Genomic DNA, 20,237 nt, shown 5'->3' with positions numbered 1-20,237 from the left:
AATCGAACCCATGTAAGGAAGGTTACCCTACCGCCCCTCCTAAAAGAAGATACTGGCAGAATGTTCTGACTAAATCATAAACAGATTCAGTAAACTGGCATTTGAAGTTCAGAGCATAAGATTCGTTTAACATGAAAAATGTTGTTCCATCTAAGCCCTACTTTTTCCATCACACACTCATACATTCCTATTCAGCTAACGATGTTTACTCAATTTACTTGATATCCTTCAGGAAGGATTAGAGAAACGCTTGTCCTTTTCGTCTGTGTTTTATGGTTTAAAGAGCTTGCCTACTTCTCAAAGGTGTTCTTACAATTCACTGACAATTGCCATGTAAAGTTTGCCTTTGAAAATAATCAAGCTTAATTGTTTTCTTTGTGTGGGGTTTGGTCCATCTGCACCTCGTGTTCATATAAATGTTTGTATCATATTTTACTGACGTCAGTTGAAATTGGCCTTGTCCTTGCTCATAATCTCGTCAGGGTGTTTTCCTCACGAAAGGTGGGATGACGTACAAAGGGATGCAGAGAGTATTTATAAACTGTTGTCTTCTCGAACCGCCACCTGCGTCCCTTCATTCTTGCATTGCAGGGTAATAAACCTCAACCCCTCATGTTAGTGATGTTCAACGAGCTTATACATTGTACGTCGATTATGTGGAGATTCACAAGGGAAATACGCTGTGTATGTGATCACTCATCAAACACTGCAGACAGTTCAGGGGGAGTTGTAGCTACTCTGTGAGCAGAAACTCTCCTTCCAAGGCATGTTCAGATTCTTACAGAATACTAATAAACCAAACAAGTGAGTGAGTGAGTGAGTTTAGTTTTCGCCGCACTCAGCAATCTTCCAGCTATGTGGCAGCGCACTCAGCAATCTTCCAGCTATGTGGCAGCGGTCTGTAAATAATCGAGTCTGGACCAGACAATCCAGTGATCAACAGCATGAGCATCGATCTGCGCTATTGGGAACCCATGACATGTGTCAACCAAGTCAGCGACCCTGACCACCCGATCCCGTTAGTCGCCTCTTACGACAAGCATGGGTTACTGAAGGCTCATTCTAACCCGTACCTTCACGGGTAAACCAAACAAGAGTATTTGACATTACAAAAGAAAGTTAATGTAACGGCATATTAAATGTTAACATTCGTTGTTCCTTCAAAATGTCAGTGTCACTTTTGATTTCCGCAATCATGTACAAGCAGTTCTCTAAATTGATTTGTTGTTGTGCAAATGATGTTTGACGCAGCTGTGTTTCCGCTGTATCACAACAGGATCTGCATATACAAGTGGGTGATAGCATGAGCATTAATTCAAAACGTCAATGAAAACACGATCATCCAGGTCTCACTTCCAACCACCCGATTGTTTTATATCACCTCTCACGACAAACACATGGCCTAACTCGTGACTTAACTTGACCTGATACACCTACAAAGGTCTCAAACAGACGTTACACGGATGAACAAATGTTGAACTATGCACACTTTAAATTAACTTAATTGAATTACGATTTGTTTGAGAAGAAATTATGTGAAACATAGTGGCCGACGATTTGTTTACCCCAAGAGATATAATGTGCGTTGGAACCTTTATAGTTGTGTCCAGCTTGTCTATCTATTTATCCATATGAATAACGCTGGCGTGTGTGTGTGTGCGGTCGTGTGCGTTCGATTGAGTGTGTTTGTAATTAGCAAAGGGCTACTTGACTCTCTCAGGAAGATTATCCTTGATTAACGCCCTGGGCAGCTTTAGGTAGATCGATTGGGTGGATATTGTCATCATTGCATTTATTGCTTTTCATACATTTCCTTTTGTCAGTTGGAATTCTCCACGGGTAATCTTTCTGTTTCAACATGGGAATGGACAGGCGGTAACACACGCACATACACATTCTCGAATATTGAATGGCGGGTATGTTAATACGTTGACGTCTTAGATGAAAATCTTATTCAACAAACACATGTTAGATGACCCCTTACCTTGATCATCCTTCCAAGGGAGATCTGTAGAGGCCCGAGAGTCTCGTTTGCGGGGAGAAGATACGAGATTCGAGAAAAGCTGAGAATATTCCCTACAGCAAACATGCCTTCCGCTAAGTTGATTGGGTCGTACACGTTCCAGTACATCCGGTCTGGCAGGAAGAAAAACAATCACATATCATAAAATGCTTGAAACACAATACCTGTGTAATGACTAATGTATAACTGAAATGAAATCACTCTCCCTTGACATTTCCGGAATCCCAAGAGCGTTTCGCTGAGTAGGAGTGCGTTAATGATATACGCTTTTAATTCTCATCAGTGATGTTGTCGGGTGATGGGACAGACATACTGACATTGCGTTAAAAGCCTCGGGGGCTTGGAGAGACAAAGCAAATTTTCGTCCAACGCAAGCCCTTTAATCCGACGGTATCGTTCCCAGTGAACTCGCACAGATCCAGAGCGATCCAGACCAGTGTATGAAGAGTCCATTGAAACGTCCTTCACATCATAAGGCAACCTTAGACGTATTCAAATGCTGAATTTCGGTGTTATGGGTTCTGGATGGATGAAGATTCAGTGTGCATAGATGTGCAACTGATATGTTCATTTCGACGCTAGCATGGATACTCCGATACATACGTTATCGTGAGGTTAAATCATATCGTAAATATATTTAATTTGAGGTCACATTATTGTAAATTCACCTTACAGTACTGAAATATATTATCGCGATGTATCTTTAGGAACTAAAGCTTTCGCTCGTCACAACAAATACCGGAATTGCATTCCCGACATGGGTTCAATGTGTGAAGCCCATTTAAGTTTTCTCCTGTCGTGATATTTCTGGAATAGTGCAAAAACGGCGTAAAACCTTACTCATTTAATCTAACTGAAATACACCTAGACGGCTTTTCGGTAAATGCAGACCACTAACATTAACTAACATCTAACATCTAACTCCATCCACACTGAACTACAGTTAACCAACTACATCTTAAGTAGTCCGTATCAAGTCACCACGACACTACCTGACAAGGAGGATGAAGCACCTTGTTTGGTTTAAACCGAAGTTCCTGGAATGCCTTTTGTTTGTGTCCCCTACAAGCATCATTATCAAATGAAAACTTTGGTTTCATATATCTCGTACAAGGAAAACTGCTGATATCAGCGTTAAATTACTGTTCTCATTAATTATGTATTCAACACCAGTTGTCGGTAGGTCAGTCACGCCTTTAGCTCCACCGGAACTTCCTTACGTCTTTTGGTAAAGTAGGTGAGTGGGTTTACAAAAAAATGCTTTAAACAAAATATAAGTGACACAAGGTTATCTGTGTATAAATAGTCACTTTGTTCAAATTCGTAGTACGTGGGTGGATGTGCAAAAATTGCATTAAACAGAATATAAGTGTCACAAGGTTATCTGTGTATAAATAGTCACTTTGTTCAAACTCCTTGTTGATGACCTCCCTGGATTCAAAGCATGTTGTAAGAACGTAATGCTTAGGCACCCGATAACCATTTCGCCTTTTTGGCCTTGAGGGTAATTTTCTTTTTAAAGTGTCATAGGTACTTTTCAACTTTTTAACAGATTTCTTTCCATAAAAAATATACCATCCTTGATCTAGACACAGCTTAAGCGATTATTTGCTTCCGACATAACATTTTTCTAGTTCTAGAGAACACAACTGGATCCGCCGAAGTGCGGAAACGGTCTTAGATCCGGATCGCTAAGAGACTTCGAGAAACCGCTGGTCTGCAAATATCTTGTTAATTTGTAGCCATGTGAGATTTCACGAGCTCGAGATCCGGTCCTTGATCGAAAGCACCCTTATGTAAGGCTTGAGATTATATCATTTTAACTCTCTCGTATCAAAATCTTTTTCAGTTTTACAAACTGATATGATATATTTAGAAATACTTTTGTTTGAATCTTGCTGATGTGATGATTCGTTTTCTCTCCAGCGTATTCAATACTATATTCCCGCTAGGCAAATGGACAAAGACTAACCGAATATACAAGAGGGCTAGTAAGGGAGTTGAAATACAAGTAGTTGCACTCGGAATTGACCAAGGATGAAGATGCGGAAGTCACTAATTGGGGAAATGTTTTGCTAAGGTAATCTTTCCAAACAAATAACCACAATAATGATAACAAATTCATAATCGGAGAAAACAGAAGGCTGCACTGTTGGAGAGTCTCCATATTGTCCGAAATGTTCTTGGTGGGTTCGACCACCGCAGAGAAGTCCTTTCTCTGTCTGGGCTGCGTGTAAACGGGGCGAGGACCCTGAGCTGAGGACGAGCTTAACCAGGATCTGACAGGATCACCCGAACCCTCTATACTGCAATGAAACATCATGAGAGCTGGACGCCCGTAATGTAGTCAAACCCACAAATACTTATGCTGTACCCGTCATTTCATATATTTAGATGTTGTCTGTTTTACGAAGTCAGACATTCAGGGTATTTAGACCTCCGCAAGAGGAACCATGTCAGGCAACAGATCACCCAGCCTCTGATCCCCTGAGGGCGTGGTTTGATTAACATGGAGGCTCATCTTGGCAGAACAAAAATTGTGCACAAACCATTCCGCACTGCTCTTTAACGAGCCATGGTATAGACATAATCTCAACATCAACGTTGATCTGGCTGGTGGAAGGTGCAGAGATGAGCGTCAACCAAGGGCAGTTCCATATCAAATCTGTTGAGACCCAGTGTTTAAGAAAATGCTCAACCATTGATTCTAGTTTATGTGCAATGTGTTGAGAAGAGCAGCAACTTTCGCATTGATGAAGTCGGTTTGCCTAAAAAGTATACTAGGCACATAAGGAAACTGTGCATACAAAAATTAAAAAATATATTTATCAAACCTGTGTAGACACATAAGGATTTTAAACTCAGAGATTAGTCACATGTATCCAACATGCATGCACGTGCCACGTTCCGTGACGTCAGTGGGTTCGTCCTTGAGACATGCAATACGTTGTTGCACGTGCATTCCAGGAAAGAGAAACAGAGCAAATGAATGCCACACAATACTGTCACTTTGGAAAGCTCAACCCCTGCCCTTGCGATCGTTCAAAAAATTAAACGGCTATTGAAACGCATAGCATGCCAAGGCTCACGTCTGCACAACATCATGAGGCCATTGGGATGGTCCGTGAGGGAATGTCTCAACGACAAGTGGCTGCACATTTCCACTGCCACCGGAAGACCATTTCTGCACTGGTGAGACGCTACCAAAACACAAATGACGTCATCGATCGGCCACGTTCTGGACGTCCACGTGTAACAACGCAAAGACAGGACATATGGATAAGGGTGACCCATCTTCGCCACAGGTTTCAGACTGCAGTGATGACCGCCCGAACCATCCCAGGACTTCGCCATATCCACCCCAACACAGTTCGACAACGTTTACGTCATCACGGGATCAGACCACGACGTCCCGCAACAGAACTTGAGAGAATCTGACGTGACATCCCACAAGCCTTCCTTGCACGTTTGATATGGAATAGACCCTTATACAGCCTCCAGACCAGTATCCAGGCCATCAAACTTTGACGTTCTGACAAATCCAGTAAAAATCATTTATGTCTGTCCTTTTTCACACTAACGTAATGGATAGGATACAGAGAAGAACAAATCACGTATGCGGACCTCGCTTACGACACACTGCTAATGCATCCCAAGTACCCATTGCCAGACATTGTTCTCGATGCCTTAGGAGTGCTTCCTCCCAATCTGTTGACTGACATAAGGAGAGTACCCGAGTTTGTTGGAATACACAATTCCTCCTGATACTTTGAGTAATGGTGACAGGTGAAGTGTTGGTGAGTGTTCATATTCAACGGTAATCCCTTTGTTAGCTCGACTGGGCAGGGTTTCCTTGATGAACTCCCATTTGCTGTCTGGGCTGCGTATAGAGGGACCAAGGGCCCGGATCTAATGATCTAGCATAACCAGCCTGATTGTGCCAGGATCACAAGAAGCATGTTACAGCATTTATGTATTTTAACCTGTATTAAAATATATCTAACTTTATATCATATTAATATATACTTAACTGACAATCTGAAATTGAATAATTATGATGATGGAATCTGCGCGCAGATCACAGTATGATAAAGATCACATCATCTCTTTTATCCCAGTACTGAAGAGGCCTATAGTACAATGTCAGCTAGCAATAATGGCATACAATCTCAATGTTTGCAGGCATTGTTTTCTATGTACAAAAGCATGGTGGATATGCGAATGTAAGTTCTATTATTCGAGTTCACTAAAATAATTAATTTACACGTAGTAGGATATGCAAGGTGATATTGCGGTCGGTATTTTGTCCTTAAAATAATTAAGGACAAAGCAGCAAAAGTGGAACTCATCTTCAAATAGATTTAAAGTACAAAATGTACACAATCTGTTTTCTCTTGGAATATTATAATAACTGTCTTTCTCGATCATAAGATCACGTAACGAACATCTAAATCTGGATAATGAAACGAAGAATTTTCTGAGAATAATATCTTGGAGGCATTGCTCTGTATTTAAAACAGATTTAAAAGTAATCTTAGAGGAACCATCATCACAGTTACATATATATATACTGGAATACAGACTGCGGTGTGATATTGTATACAGAAAATAACTCATTATAGAAACCTCTAAAAGAATAATCGATATCTTGATCTATTCTTAGCCGGACTGGTGTACTTGCTAGCTTTGGCACCATGTATAAGATACATGTCTCCAGGTGGTAGTGAACTGGCGAACAATCACGTGTAATACCAGCTGATATTACTAGCTGAAAATAAATAAGTTGAAATGGATGCAAAATATTAATTTAAAGCACAGTATGATGCGCTTCATATGAAATTAAAACAGGCATGCATGAGGACCGGCGCGCGTCCCAGGGGGGCCTGTGGCCACACACACACACGCACGCACGCACGCACGCACGCACGCACGCACGCACGCACACACACACGTGATCGAGGCGGAACGATGTGCTCCTACCTGCATTCAGCCAGTACAGGCTGCTGTGGGTCTTCTCGATATCGACGGTCAGGTTGGCGGTGGCAATGAAGTCCACGGCTAAGTGGAACTGAAACGAAAATAATGTACACATTTTAATTAGGATGAGAATTTACTTGATTAATCCAGAACCATTTGAAAAAAAACATTTACCATTAATCAGCCCTTCAAGGCTGGTATTTCACCATGTAAAGAAAACAATCAAACTATCCTACATGTTCAGCCTCTCGGCGAACTAGGTGTCAGAATCATTCTCAGTGCTCCATTCATAACATTTTCATCGTTATTACACCCAACGAGGGTGGTGGGGTTGCCTAGTGGTTAAAGCGTTTGCTCATCACACCGAAGGCCCGGGTTAGATTCCCCACATATCTACAACGTGTGAAGCCGTGATATTGCTGCAATAGTGCTGAAAGCGACGTAAAACTAAACTCAGTCAGTACAACCCACGTCTTATTGAGACTGGTTAAAATCGGCCTTTGACGTTTAAAATTTAATGTCAATGTAAAACTGTCCCAGATGACATGACACAAAATGGCAAGTGAATGGAGGGAAAAGGGACAGCTGTCCTATCTCGTTATCACTGTGGGCGTGAACATAGCTCGTTATGAATTAGGTACTATATAACTGTCGGTATAATCACAAAGTTAACACATGACAAACATGCAATCACACGGAATGCCGGTAGAGGATTCAGAGTAACATCGATCAAAACACTAAACGCCCAAAAAGAAAGGGATAAAATGATAAATCAATGTAGTGCCGTCCAAATCGTAAAATGACACAGCAATTCAAGATCCAGTACGGCACGGGACAGGGGACACGCACGCACGCACGCACGCACGCACGCGGGGGAGAGAGGAGGCTCACACATAGGTTCACACACTCACACTCACACACTCACACACACTATGTCCCGCTTTGTAGGGATGTGACATTGATGAGATTGGGGAAACAACGTAACTGATTATCAAACACAGTTAAAGCACTGATCGGTTGAACAGGTAGAAACTACCGATTCACGACCCTTAAGCAAATTATCTTGCTACGTCCCTCAAATGTCCACCCCGATTTGTCCTTATTGTCACAATCAAATTATAACGTATTACACAACGTAAAAGCTTCCTGACAAAGATGGCATAACCGGTACACCTATAGAACCATTTTAACTAGCGTTAACTGTCATATCATCCCTTCAAAACACACGCCATACGGTCCGCTAAGCTTGTTCAACGTGGCCTTGGAGAAAGGTACACGGAAGACTTCTATGGGAGGTACTTAAACCTCCTTGGTTCAAGGTAATTCCATTCCTACCTGCTCAAATTAACACTCTCTCTCTCACGGATATTGTTGCTCCATCTAACTTTATATCACTTTGATTTTTACATCCTTGATTGGCACTGAGCAATGACGCAATGGCCTGCCAGAAACCGATTTCTTGTAATACACTTGCGACATCAGATATATATTGTATTGATATACAAATGTTTTTGTTTCCAAAATTGGAAATCAAATGTAGTCTAGACAATCTTATGTCTTCCCAACATAGATAGCACATGATTTGCCATATATTTAGAGTTGTGTGGAATCGATGGAGAACTGGCATTTGAATATGAAAACTATTGGTCAAGATCAACATGGAAGGCAACGTTCATTACAAACCTTGATCATTGTAAAGTAGGTAAGAGTAAAGGCACCAGAGTAGGTTGACAGAACCATGAAATCTAACAAGTTGAACAAATTCTTCACATGTCCGATGAGGCCCGTGACGTATATTTGACTGCATTCGGCGCATGTAAAACCTGCAAGAAGATCTTACTGTGTGAGGACATTCATCCTGTAATGCCATTCATTAGTGACGTTAAATGTACAACAAATACCTTTCAATCTGGACATTATGAAAATGACAGCGGCAATACTTTATTACCCCTAGGGGAATTCTTTTTACATTTGAAAGTGATCACATAATTAAAAATTATAAATGACATAAAGGTAAAGAAAAAACAACACAATAGACACACGAAGTTAACAGTCATTTAGAAGGCCAATACTTGCTGGAATAAAAGAATTTTGAACACTTTTTGTTTTAAAACGGGGCATGTGGTATCATCGGCCTAAAGGTTAAAGATTCTATTCAGAAAATAAAACGTGGCTGGAATCAGATAAATTTCTCTCAGCGAGGTTAAGAACGCGGGAATTAAAAAGAGAAAGTAAATCCGAAACCGACACCCCAGAGTTTACTTGCAATTAAAATGATTTTGTTAAGATAAGATTTGCTTTTGATATTAAGAGAGCCATGCCAGCATTGAATTGAAAAGGTTCAAATACTTTCAACAAAACAACGATAAAACAACAGCATCAGCTTTTTGCTTATGTTAAAAGATGTCATTTTGCGCATAAAATGCAGTCTTTGCCGGCATTTCTTACAAATATAATCAGTGTTTGGACCCCACTGTAGTAAGTTGTCGATAATAGTGCCAAGATATTTGTACTGTGTTACAATTTCTACAGTTTCACTCTTGTGAAATACACAATGCCATTTTAGAAAGTGGTCTAAGATAACATACGTTACAGTTTCACTCTTGATTTCAACAGGCATCGTGTCACTTTTTTGCTTCTAAAATCCACAATGAGTTCTTTTGCTTAGACATTACTTTTACCAGGTAAAGCGTTCGATTTGCCTACCAAACCAATCGTGGGTGCGAAGTATGCACCTTGTAAGTATTATATAACGTTCCAAACAAGTATCGTCTATATGCAAAGTGAAATAAATGTGTATCAAATAGCTTTATGTTTAAGAAATAACTTATCAATATTATTTTGACTCAACTAATATATTAATAAGTGGTAATATTTCAAAATGCAAAGGAACATTTCAAATCCTTATGGTGGTACGGACTAAGTAAGTATATGCTTCGGATTTGTCAGTGATGGGGTGCTGGTGCTGATTCACATAATCCATGGGACATAACTCTTGTTTCTGTTCAAAGAAGCGTAAATAAAATATCTCCGTCGACCACTATGTGAGTAGTTGTTAAACGTCACAGTAATATTTCAGTTAAGCACATTATCCAGTTTAGACAAGGAAAATGAATGTCTAAAAGCACGAACAACGGCTTCCGCCATCATGGTAAGATTCCACACACCCCGCCACAGGACCGGACCACACGCCCAAATAACGTCATCTGTTCTTCACCACCGGCAAGCGTATGCTGGATAACCCCCTTCAGCTCTGCCCTTGGCCCCCAACGATTTTAAATAACTTTGGCGATCCAGGATTACAATGTCGTAATCATAATGCTTATTTGATAATAACATAATCATTAATGTCCCCATCCCAAGGCCGTCCGTTACACGTGCATTTAAATGCTGACGCCCGTTTCACAATCGAAATAGTTGTACAATCAACCAACAACGGGGGGGTTACTCTGGTCGACTTCATTGTTTCTGATTACCTAGAATCCACAGCGTCAATAACACTTGCGTCACCGTGGGCGCATACGACCTCAGGGGAAAGTCGACATCAAACAGTTCATTCTTCGTCAAATTCCGGAACTCGTGATACCGAACAAAGTCGCCTGGATACAACGACTTGAGCGTCTTCTCGTTGGATATGGTGTAGGACGACTCGGCTGTGGACACGATGATAATCACCAGGAACACGAGGTGGGAGAACGAGTGAGTGAGAAACTTCACAAACGGATACAGAAGGATCTTGGAAAACTGAAACAAGACCATCATCAAATCATATTCGAAAAAATACATGCAAACATACATATATACATACATGTGTGCACGCACGCATACATACCAATGCCAATTTGAGAATATGTGAGAGTTATTATCATGGTTTTACGCCGCTTTTAGCAACATTCAATCACTATCACGGCAGGAGACACCAGGAATGGACACACAAATACCAATGTGGTTAATCGAACCCGGGGCTTTGGCGTGACAACACAACATTTAAACCACTAGGCTACCCTGCCGCCGAATGCAGTTGATGTTTACACTTTATACATTTTTTTATCATCTTCAGGATGGTTCAGTTTGGCCAGTAACCTAATATCTGGGTTTTCTCGGTTACAATCGTTTTATTTAAATTTAAACCAGAATGTTATGCTTCAAATTCCTATAAAAATGACCCGTGAAGATCCGGGGTAGAATAGGTCTTCAGCAACCCATGTGCTTGCCATAAAAAGGCGACTATCTTGTCGTAAGAGGCGACTAACGGGATCGGGTGGTCAGTTTCGCTGACTTGGTTGACACATGTCATCGGTTCCCAATTGTGCAGATCGATGCTCATGCTGTTGATCACTGGATTGTCTGGTCCAGACTCGATTATTTACAGACCGCCGCCATATAGCTGGAATATTGCTGGGTGCGGCGTAAAACTAAACTCACTCACTCACTCCTATAAAAATATCAACTCCCTCGGCTCTTGAATTCAATTTCAATGTCATCAACATGACCGTTGCTTGTTGTTTGTGTTTTTAAATAAGATTCTGAAAGAATTTTAAATTGTGAATATTTACCAGGTTTGGGCTGAAAATGCATAATCTGAGGAACATATTTTTTCGTTTCATTTTCGTTGCTTGTTTTTTTAAAAATAAGATTCTGAAAGAATTTTAAATTGTGAATATTTACCAGGTTTGGGCTGAAAATGCATAATGCATGTTTGACATAGATAGAGTCTTGGACAGGAAAGCGGTGACAAGAGCATTAAGCTACAAATGAGTGAAGTGGCACACATAACGAACACATTTCCTAAAAAGCGTCACAAAAGTAGATCTCTCATCTTTGACATCCTTTTTGTTATTTTAGCGGTGTTAACAGATCTGCCTTATATAGACCACAATACGATACACATGTTTTTTCACCTGTCATAAGACAAAAAGTATATCTCTGTAAAAATAGCAAACCTCCATGTCACCTTTGCATTTATCGTCACATCGTGTCGCAGTTAATCTCATGCCATACCCTTTTAGATTTCAAGAATACAAGAACCATGCGAAGTGCACACTTATTGACATTTTGTTTTTGTATGTATTCGACTTTGTCCTTGGATTGGCGTACTCGACCGACTTATGTCAACAGGGCAATTCCATCGACATAAACAGCTGGAAACGACGCCACTATAGGGAGTACGCCTGACTTTATTGGTCCGAACATAGCTGATTCGTCGTGATTTAGGAATATCTCGCCGATCGATCATGGCAGAACGTATCTTCACTCTCATTTATCAATGCTTGACTGTGAGTGGCCATTTTCATATAATGACCAATAAGAATATGTAGCAGAAAATAGCATGTTCCTAAAATAATGACAACACAGTTAATATTAACTTGCTTGCATGAAACATTTGGAACATGAATGTGAGTGTGCTTTCAGGTCTGATGGGTGTCAAACAAGACAATAGTTTAATATTATTGAAATATGAATTTTTCGATAATTCTTTTTTTCAATTTCAAATTTGAGACACATGTCATATCATCGTAAGGTTATCCACACTAACAAAAGGATAAATTTTGAACAATGTCAATGAAAGCAGTCTTCTATACATTGTTTTCACATCTCGGTGACCAAACGGGTTCGGATGTCATAGAAACATATCACGCCATCCAGTTGATTATGAACCATATTCTTTTACATGAATAGCCTTGGCTTCAAATGAGATTTTCGTGTATTAAATACTCATTAAATCCCCCAAATCTAAAAAAAACCCATACCTTTATCGACATTGTAAAATACAAACGTCAAGTCTAGTTTCAGAAATTCAAAGTTCGTCAGGAATTCAAGAAACATTTCCTTGCCAACAATATTGATTGCTAGCAACAATAGTCCATGAAACTGTTATAGTCATTTTGGAACTAGTTTCCTGCGGGGAACATTAAGCCTGCCTAACATGATGAGTTGATCGGACAGTGCTTACCTTTGCTGTGGGGTGCACTAAGGACATAAGGACCAGGAATGGGTATGCGAGGATGAACATGCAGACAATGGCCAGACGCCGGACAGAGCTGCTACAGTCCCACGATCTCATGCCACGGTACCACATATGTACAAGTCTCTGTTGACAGTTGGGATGAGCGACGAACTGAAACGAAATGAAACCTCATACTTCAAACAGTTAGACCACTTCTTTGAGTGGAGGTAATAGCATCATACTATCACAGAGTTAAACATTCATCTCCTTCATCAAGCAGAATGGTTCAGGAATTATTCTGCTAATAATCATCAGTCTGTTATGTCACCCAAAACCGATCAAAAAGAGTGATGCCAACGACAATTCCTGTATATTTACCAATGTCCAAGCCTTCCGTGTACTTTGGAAGTTGTTTTCAGCATAAGGCTTGTTGAATGAATTTTGACGTGAGTTTGCTTTGGACATCGTATCATGGATGTTCCGATTATGGTCTATTAAATTGAACCCGAGAACGTGAATTTAAAATTCACTGTCTCATTTCCTTTAAAGCCATGGGCTGATGAGTATGTGTTTCCATCGCACCAGTTTTGCATCATTCGATAAGCACAGGACAAAGGTTGACTTTCATTTCCCAAACCCAGCGCTGAAGAAACTGTTTAATACGTCATTCGGAAAACAGTACATGATGCCTGCAAGTTAACGATATATCAGTTTTGTCTGTTTGTTGTTTAACGCCAAACTCAGCAATTTCCCAGCTATATGACGGGGATCTGTAAATTATCGAATCTGGACAGGACAATCATCCAGCCTGGGGAAAATTGGAATTGGGATACGATGACATGTGACAACCAAGTCAGCAAACCTGACCACCCTATTACGTTAGACGCCTCTTACGATAAGCACGGGTTGTTGAAGACCAATTCTATCCCGGATCTTCACGGGTAACGATATATCAGTGAAACGTACCCAAAAATAAAATATAACGCTTCCATCATGAGATATTCCTTCCTTAAAAATACTGAGTGCGACTCAACGTTTCATTCAGATCAGTGTTGATGTTACTACAGTTACCGATACGATACTCCAAACTACACACGTTAGTAGGCCAGTATTGGTTATTACACATTGTTGAGGTGGCGTTATTCTTTCAAGGTATATTCCTGGTTATCACTTTGGCACCAAGTACCGGGTTAGTATTTGTCTCGACAGTTCCTCGCGGATAACAAATAGACCAAAAACTTGCAATTATTCAAACCGAGAAGGACTCCACGTTACAACATTTTACTAACGCTTCAAATGTTTTTTTACGCTGTTATATGTACTTTCCACTGGATGTAACTGAATGTAATGATGTCTTAAGTAACTAAGTATTATAGTCACTTCATCACATACGTATCACAAACTGGTTTCAGATACCACCGTGTAAAGCCATGTGACAGGCCTACAGATGATAATATACCAACACGAGTTACGCCCCTTCTTATGTACAGTTTCTCCAAAGTGATATTTGTACAAATGTAGCGATGTTTTTAAAAGCATTTTTTGTGTGTAAAAACAAAGATGCAAGTTAAGACTTATCTTTGTGAGTTTTGTAATGTCGTTTGTAAGGCTCTATCATAAAGGTTTTTTGTAAAAGATTATCACAAAGATGTTTGTACGGCTCTATCATAGAGATTTTTGTAAAAGATTATCACAAAGATGTTTGTAAGGCTCTATCATAAAGGTTTTTGTAAAAGATTATCACAAAGATGTTTGTAAGGCTCTATCATAGAGGTTTTTTTAAAAGATTATCACAAAGATGTTTGTAAGGCTCTATCACAGAGATTTTTGTAAAAGAGTATCACAAAGATGTTTGTACGGCTCTATCATTGCGATCTTAGTGGGAGGAAAGAAAACGTATGTTTCTACCAGGTACATTGTTTATATATTATTGTTTATGTATTATTGTCAGAACGATGCAAATGTCACCAATGTCATGTCCGGAGACGAGCAGTCTGTGGATTTTATTAATGTCATATGTTAACACCCATGTAAGTGAATTAGTCATTTGTCATGACTTCTGTTATATTTTGAGAAATGCGTGAAATTTGATGACAATATCAACAGGGTTATACAACAATAGTTTCAAAATATTCCCTGTATCACTGAACTATACAGAATCCGGTGTTTTCTCCAGCTGAATAACTTGCAATAGCAACAGTAAGCTTCCCCGCCTTGTATTAGGAGTTTATTCCAATTTCATCGTGCATAACTTACCCTCTTCTCCTTGTAATCAAGAGCTAACTGAAATCTTGCCATGTTCTCGTACGCCTCTGTAGTGTGGTCCCCGGTTTTGTTCAGGATGAGATCCAGCTCTTCCTGGGTTCGAATCCGGTCGAGAAGTTTGACAACATATTCACTGAGTTGGTCGGCCAATTGCCGGTACTCCAACTAGAACGAAACAAGTACTAATGGTCATTAAGACAAATAGTTCGATTGGCATGAATGGAGGAGTGGTGGAACAAGATATGTATGACTATATAGTACAACAGGATAAGTAATATATTCACACGAGAGGATGTAAATGGCTAGTTTGGCATTGTTGTGTTTTTAAAACTAGATCACCCGGTTCTTTGAGACGCATTATAAAAGTTGTAAAGATGAAGGAAAACCAAGTTCTATAGATAGTCAAATTCTTTATTGCAATGAATTGCGACGTTTCACTTGCATGATAACGGTGTTAGTATCTACACCGAAACGTCGCATTCATTGCAATAAAGAAGTTGACTATACATAGAACTTGGTTTTCCATAGATTATCCGGTATTCATTAGAAATTGCATGCTGGCATGGAAAGATCAAGTCATACAGGGAAAGCATATCATTTGAATTTCATACGTGACATGTAAATCTAAGTTTCATATGTTCTGGATCCATTACTGTCAGGAATCCAGTTTCTTCCTGTTTCAGCAGTCGTGGATACTACAGATCATCATGTGCATGTCGGGGCGGCGGGGTAGCCTGGTGATTAAAGCGTCAAGCCGAAGACCCGGGTTCGATTTCCCACATGGGTACAATGTGTGAAGCCCATTTCTGGTGTCCCCTTCCGTGATATTGCTGGAATATTGCTAAAAGCTGCTAAATTGCTAAATTCACTCACTCACTCGTTAGAGATGTATCTTCCTATCATCACTTAGGAATTGTGGAAAATGAAATGTAAGAACTGTCAGCTGATTTATTAGTTCAATGGATAATCATCAACAAATACACATTCATATCAATACTTCCACAGCTAAAACGACCAAGGTAAAATGTCTAAAATATTTCATAAAACATACTTTAGTAGGAGTTATTACCTTAAAATGCTTTTCTATTTTAGATAACTTTCTGAGCTCGGCTGCCAGCTCAAACGCAGTGAGAATGGGATCTTTACTTGAAAGGGAGATATACGCCTCACTGGACAGGCCTCTGTAGGCGTTTAACCTGTACTTAGCCAGTCGGAGCTGATCGAACCTAATCTTGTTATCACATTCGTTGCACCCGCAGCTGTACTTGTGAGGTTTCTGGATCCTCTCGTCTCTCAGGAGAAGCAGCTGAACTATCTCGTATTGGTTCTTCTGCGAGGCCAGCATCAAGGGTGTGATGTCTGGGGAGAACTGGGACTCGGCGTTAGCTGTTTTGTAGAAACCATCCTGGTCTCCGAGTTTCCTTCTCTCCCGCCACATGTCTACATAGCGCTTGTGCTTCAGGATAGTCTCGGCTATCTGGACATGGCCGGCGCTGATGGCCTGGAGAACCGCCTCGTAGATGTGCTGTTGGTTTGACCGGTCCAGAAGAACCTCTACCACCTGGAAATGAAAGAGTGAGCTGGGATTTCAAAATGTCAATTACGTCACAGCGTGCCTGCTAAAAGTGAGCGGAAAGAGCACAGGACTGAAGAGCAGTCATCGCTGCTTACTATCATTCAGTAACAGTCTTGGTTTCAAACACATTGAGGCTACGTCTTCAAGAAGCCTCCTGAATGTTTCCTTACCGAGAATCTCGTTTGATGGTCTTGACAACGAGAATGTACCCTGATCATTCTGGTTCCGTATCCGTCTTGATATAAAAAAACTCTTTGGAACTTCCTGATACCGAGACGCTATCCGCAACTTCTTGATATCGAGAAGCTACTAGCAACGTCACGATACCGATAAAGCTACGGTACGGCTTAATTAATACCGAGAAGCTAACTACAACCTCCTGATGCCGAGAAGCTACACACAACCTTTTAATTCCAAGAGGCTACCCACAAACGCCTGATACCGAGAAATTGCACACTGGTTCCTGATAACAAGAAGCTATCCGCTACGACTTAATGCTGAGAAGGTACACACATCCCCTAGATACAAATAAGCTACACACAACCTCCTGAAACCGAGAAGCTTCTGAGAAGCTACACACAACCTCCTTATGCCGAGAAGCGCATATAACATAGTGGCCATTATTATCCCGGATGACCCAAGTTGCTTGTGGAAGCTGGTTCATAGTCATTATTATGTCTTATCCACCCGAATACCAATTTTCTGCTTGATGAACAGAGGCAACTTTGAACACAATCAATTGGTGAGACCACATATGTTACGTTTGCTTCCTTGTGGGGCAGGACTGTCGAAGTCCCAGAATATCCCAGGAATCAAGCTGCCAAACACGGTCACACATCCAAGGAATATCAGTGACCAGCGTTGCTTAACTTCAACTTCTTTATTACCTAAGCTCTATGACCACACGTGCACCACCACAATACCGAGAAGTCCTGATACAAAAAAGCTTATTGATACCGAGGTGTTCGTTATCTTAAGAATGATTACGTTACAGGTGGCAATTACTCAACCTAATTATATATTTATATCTATTAGACATTGATAGGATCACTCATCATGGAATGCCATTTATAATCACACGTCGATAAACTCTATTATCAATACCATATTCATTAAAGTGTAAACCTTGTCATTGGACAGACCAAATCGATAGAGCTTGTTTTCTTTCTCTCGGCAGATACTTGTGGGATTAATCATACAAGCATATTTACGTAGGTGGAATGTTCTGTCCTCCTTTCAGCTAAGACACCGTCGGTGTAAATATGGAACACGTTAATACACAAACCTGAATCTTCATCTTGACGTGTCAATATTTTCAAATTGTTTTAATATCTTTATTGCATTACTCTTGCACCCTTAATCTCCATACACCCACTACTTGGACAGGAATCCATCGATTGGAGTTATAGAAATTATAAATTCATATTTCAGTTGAACAAACATTCTTGTTGCAATAACTAGCAAAATATGCCACTATCCAAGATCATTTGTCATCCATGCCTTTGCTGTGTTGTCATAACCGACAGTTCTATGGTTGCGTTTCACTCGTAGCAAAATGATGTATCATAAAACATGCCACATGGCTGTCATCAAGCACGACACACGCTGCAACAGAGCTTGGTTACGCCGACTGATATTTACAGTTATTTGCAGGCTTTAGATATTTATAGTTGTTCAGAAGGCACTGGTCTCATGGCCGATATCATCTAGTATTAATCAGCGTTATAACGACATCTAATTGTTGGAATGTTACAATAATGACGGCAACGTTCGTCCGTGTAAACATTTATTTTAGGCATATTTTCGCACTTAATAACATGAAGAGCTAAAATTATCATAGTATACTATTGTATGTATTAAATATGTATACACTATAACGAAGTCTGTTTCAAACCATAATGAAGTTCGAGTTTACCTATATTTATTTTGTTAGGGCCAACGATCAAGATCGATTGTAACGAAAACTGGCTATCCCAAAACACTTTCGAATGACCAGTCTTATGGGCGGCATCACAAATATACAAGCTGCAAGTATGGAACTGATAATGGATGTAACTTCCCCCACACACCCCACACCCACTCCCCACCCCTCCCCAACACATACACATACACAATACATGAGTATCGCTGCTTATTATTAATAACTAATGATAATAATAGTCCATTTGTATGAATCTTTATCTATGCTGAATATAATAAAGGCATTATTACCCCTGTTAGTGGATCAGTGTACCTTCATATTTCATTCTCAGCCCCCTCGAGGTGTACAAGCAAGGCTGGCAAACCAAATATTTCAGAAAACGAAAGCAATATAACATCTTGAGGTGCAGTTATCACAACTCATTGTTATAACATTATTGCTTCTGTATAATAATATACCAATAATTCAAAGTACATTTTCTGCCATGTTAAACTAACACGGGGAAATTAGGTTCTCAGTAAAACATTACAGTATGTGGACAATTAGATTCCCTAGTTTTCGTTTCCATATGTTGTGTTGAATTAGCAAGGCCTAAACGTAATGATTTCAATATATTGCTGATATGCCCATATATTGAAGATGTTATATTGTTGAGTATACACAGGTTCCATCATCAGATTCCATTAATTAATAGTCTCGTTAATGAATCTGTTACCTAAACTCTACTGATACTATGTACACGTGCATATAAACAATGGTTTCAGTTCCGTAGATCAACATGCAAACTAAACCTGTTGAACCTGTCTTTGGTATTTTGTTAAAAAAACATACTCTGGCCACAACTTAACAAACTAAGTATTGTTTGAGTAGTGAAAACAGAGCCATAAGCCATAAGACATAATTGCATAAGCCCCTCGGGGTGAAGCAGGTAGGAATGCAAGTATTCTCCTATTACTAATAACACTAGCTACTAGTCCACGGCCTGGCACCGATTAACAGCAAGACACCTGAAGCCAACCAAGTAACAGCAACAACTGATTAATGTCAGGAATTAACTACTTTGCGTTCTGCTCGTTAACAATGATGTGTTTTGTAGCTTCTATTATAGTATCCACTGGGTCTGATTTTCAGCTGCATTTTTACATGTGCTGCCAGAGGGGATAAAGTAAGATTCTAGGTCTATCGCTTAATCTCCTAGTCTAACTCTAATTTATCCGAGTTGTGTCGACTGTGACAACGTTACCATACCTCCAAATGCTCGTTCTTGACGGCGAGACGTAAGGCCGTCCTGCCCAAGGCATCAATGCAGTCAGGGTTGAGTTCCGGGTACTCGGCCAGCAACTTCTTCACATTGGGAATGTCGCCAAACTCTGCGGCGTGTATAAACTCCTCCTCCGCGTCCGCAAACTGAAACAAAATCACAAAGAACTGGATCAGGAACCCCATATACACCCCATGTGCAGTGAATATGCTGTGTGATAGGAACGTTGATCGGGTGGTCACTCAGAAGACCTGAGGCAAAAGAAAA

At 40.2% G+C, this 20,237-nt stretch overlaps 1 protein-coding gene across 1 annotated transcript in view; it reads right to left on the bottom strand.

The window, feature by feature from the left end:
• LOC124262594 (short transient receptor potential channel 3-like) overlaps positions 1-20,237 on the bottom strand; it is a 56,000-nt gene that overhangs the window by 21,148 nt on the left and 14,615 nt on the right. Inside the window, exons 3-10 of the mRNA XM_046697097.1 lie at positions 19,958-20,116; positions 16,282-16,773; positions 15,204-15,377; positions 12,954-13,118; positions 10,477-10,744; positions 8,684-8,823; positions 7,004-7,091; positions 1,985-2,136 (exon numbers count right to left, since the gene is read on the bottom strand). Of these exons, the coding sequence (XP_046553053.1) occupies positions 1,985-2,136; positions 7,004-7,091; positions 8,684-8,823; positions 10,477-10,744; positions 12,954-13,118; positions 15,204-15,377; positions 16,282-16,773; positions 19,958-20,116 (1,638 nt within the window). The remainder of the gene's footprint in view (positions 1-1,984; positions 2,137-7,003; positions 7,092-8,683; positions 8,824-10,476; positions 10,745-12,953; positions 13,119-15,203; positions 15,378-16,281; positions 16,774-19,957; positions 20,117-20,237) is intronic.

The sequence above is a fragment of the Haliotis rubra genome, unplaced genomic scaffold (genome assembly GCF_003918875.1).
Source record: "Haliotis rubra isolate DU_JTF1 unplaced genomic scaffold, ASM391887v1 Scf12, whole genome shotgun sequence".
In the NCBI taxonomy this organism is placed as follows: domain Eukaryota; kingdom Metazoa; phylum Mollusca; class Gastropoda; order Lepetellida; family Haliotidae; genus Haliotis; species Haliotis rubra.
Note: the sequence above shows the minus strand (reverse complement) of the source record. Positions and strands in the feature narration are given on the sequence as shown.